Source organism: Corticium candelabrum, chromosome 19, assembly GCF_963422355.1.
Source record: "Corticium candelabrum chromosome 19, ooCorCand1.1, whole genome shotgun sequence".
In the NCBI taxonomy this organism is placed as follows: domain Eukaryota; kingdom Metazoa; phylum Porifera; class Homoscleromorpha; order Homosclerophorida; family Plakinidae; genus Corticium; species Corticium candelabrum.
Window position 1 is genome coordinate 5572048 of NC_085103.1, and position 2500 is coordinate 5574547.

The 2500-nt window shown below is 45.6% G+C and overlaps 1 protein-coding gene across 3 annotated transcripts in view; it reads left to right on the forward strand.

Annotated features, from left to right (window-relative positions):
- The window catches only part of LOC134195134 (multiple epidermal growth factor-like domains protein 10), a 6510-nt gene extending 5666 nt beyond the window's left edge, over nt 1-844 (forward strand). For 2 of the 3 annotated variants that reach the window (XM_062664145.1, XM_062664146.1), the window contains exons 16-17: nt 1-70; nt 235-844. The exon at nt 1-70 is cut by the window's left edge and continues 48 nt beyond it. In XM_062664145.1, the coding sequence (XP_062520129.1) occupies nt 1-70; nt 235-627 (463 nt within the window). In that variant the 3' untranslated portion in view covers nt 628-844. Of the gene's footprint in view, nt 71-234 lie in introns of those variants that run through there. The other variant, XM_062664147.1, reaches the window with a different exon arrangement.
- The last annotated feature ends 1656 nt before the right edge of the window (nt 845-2500 follow it).

The following is a 2500-nucleotide window of genomic DNA, read 5'->3' on the forward strand; positions in this document are numbered from 1 at the left end:
AAAGTGCACACTGTTTCAGAATCCTGCATACGATAAACTACCTGCTGCACAACAGAAAACTAGTAGTGAGGTAGGTACATGTACACACACACACACACACACACACACACACACACACACACACACACACACACACACACACGCACACACACACACACACCACACACACACACACACATTCGTACACTGCAGAGAGGTTTGGTTGTAGTTGGTTCCCCTTGGTTGCTGCTGTAGACTGGAGCCAACACTGACAATCCGTTATACAGTGACGTCATTGACATACCAACCAGCAGTCACCATGAACAAACAGGAGGCTATAAACAACCTGCTCAATTAGATCATGAAGAGCCTGTTCAATCGGAAGGCGTTGCTGGGGTGGATGATCCAGTGAACAAAGAGAGCAACCCAATCAATGAGAGTGGAGACATAATTTCATCGTCCGATAATAAGGTCAATATGAGCAGCAACCAAGATCCTTACGACAAGCAAACAAACATAGAATGTAACACGTCTCATTCTGCTTCTAATGTTAATGACAACTACGAGAGTGTTCCCAGTCAGCAGGCTGATGGAAGTGTGAATATCAATGACAAGTCGGGTGATGGTTTGTATGAAGAACTTTCGTAGTGTTTACAATTTTCTCACATTTTGAACATTAAGGCAAGGTGCGTCGTTGCGTCATTTCAATAACCAATGATATGCATGCGCACGTTCATTGTGCAAAAACATAATTTAGTTAATTAATATGTCAGACAATTCACGAATTGCTGATATCGTTTGGTTTAGATATGTGGTTGTATTATATTATATCTTGTGGTTGAAATAAATATTTAATTACAACAGACGTGGCAGATCTTGAGTGCTGACTAGCAGATGCCATGACACTTTGAACATTAATAAGTAATTTCTGAGCGTAGCGAGGCTTCTAATCTGGGTCGCACAATAGAAATGGGCGTGGTCCTATATGGGTCTCCATCGACCCTCAGGTGTGTGTGTGTGTGTGTGTGTGTGTGTGTGTGTGTGTGTGTGTGTGTGCGTGCGTGCGTGCGTGCGTGTGTGTGCATGTGTGTGTGCGCGCGCGCACACAAATCTAAAATTTCTCCTCCCCACGACCACGTTTCATGATAGGACCTACCTTTTTAAAAATCGCTTCCGTGTCCGACTACAGATGAGTCTAGGAACGATTCGTTTAGGTGAGCGAACCGTGGCGAAAACGCTTCATGAACTTCCGTCGCCCCATCCTTTTGTATTGTAGCTAGGGATTGTGCGTAGGTGACAACCAAGAAACACCTTCAGGAGTTGAATGCCACCTACAGTCAACTATTCACACGTCCCATACTACAATTAATCCTTTACTACACTGCGCTGCATCTAACACTGTCGATAGTCAATGTCTGCTGATATCAATTTCTATGTCAGTAAATACCTAGCCTCGGTTCCAGACGCTTTCCCGTACGTACTGTACGTGACAGGTATGTGGGGTCAAAAGTAGGAGGAGCGAGCGGTAAAGGGTCTGGGCGCACTTGTACCGCAGACGAGTTCAGGGGCGGGAAAGCTATTAAACATCAAACGCTCCGCACCAATAGAAACTTCCCGCTCGCTCTCCGAGCGGTGGTTTTGATTGGTCTACAACAAGAACAATACCACTTAGTCTAGGGTTACAATTCTAGACATGCTAATTAACGTTGAGAGACACACAGGTAGGCTAGTATTACTAGTAATGCGTGAACCTTCGTCGAGCGTCGCTTCAAACGAAAGCTACGAAGCAATACTCATTGGGAGTAGCTTCGATCCGGAGTGGAGCAAATCTAGCTTTCCCCCAACCAGTCTCGTGTAGGTACGCAGAGTGTAGCCAAACACCGCGACTGCCGACTGCTCTTTCTAGCGACCGTAGACAGGATAGAAGCCGGTTCTAATTTTTCCAAAGCTATAGTTGTAAATTCTGTATGTCTTTGTGTATCGCGTTACGTACATTAGTTAGCTACGGTATCAGTAGTTGGCGACGCGCGTTAGCAAGGAAGTCCCGTATGTAACGCGCGCACTACTCTTCACGTTTGTGCATACTACGGCAGCAAGATTGGATGCTTGTAGATTTTCAGGTAGCGCTACTTGAAATACAACGTTTCTGTTGTTTCTGATCAAAATTGACGTCTTTCTAGCTAGATTTTCTCTCATGTCGAACAGCGCGTAGTGATTGGCTGCCCAGCCATTGTCCCTCGTTGCCGCGTGCGACACAAAGAATAATGTGGCGTGATTGGTCACTCGCTTGCATACCATACATTCCTGAAGCGTGACACCCATATATGGTCATTTTTAGCGTACATAGTCAGCCAGCCACAGAGATTTGGGGCAAATAGAACCCCGTTAGTATACCGCTCCTCGCAAGTCACGTGACTTCTTCAAAGTCCCTTTGACTCGTAGCTTTCAAACAACAGCTGCAGCGTTTCTTGCGATGGAGGTCTTCCCGAGTGAATTAGAAATCGAAGCTACGCCTGTAGTA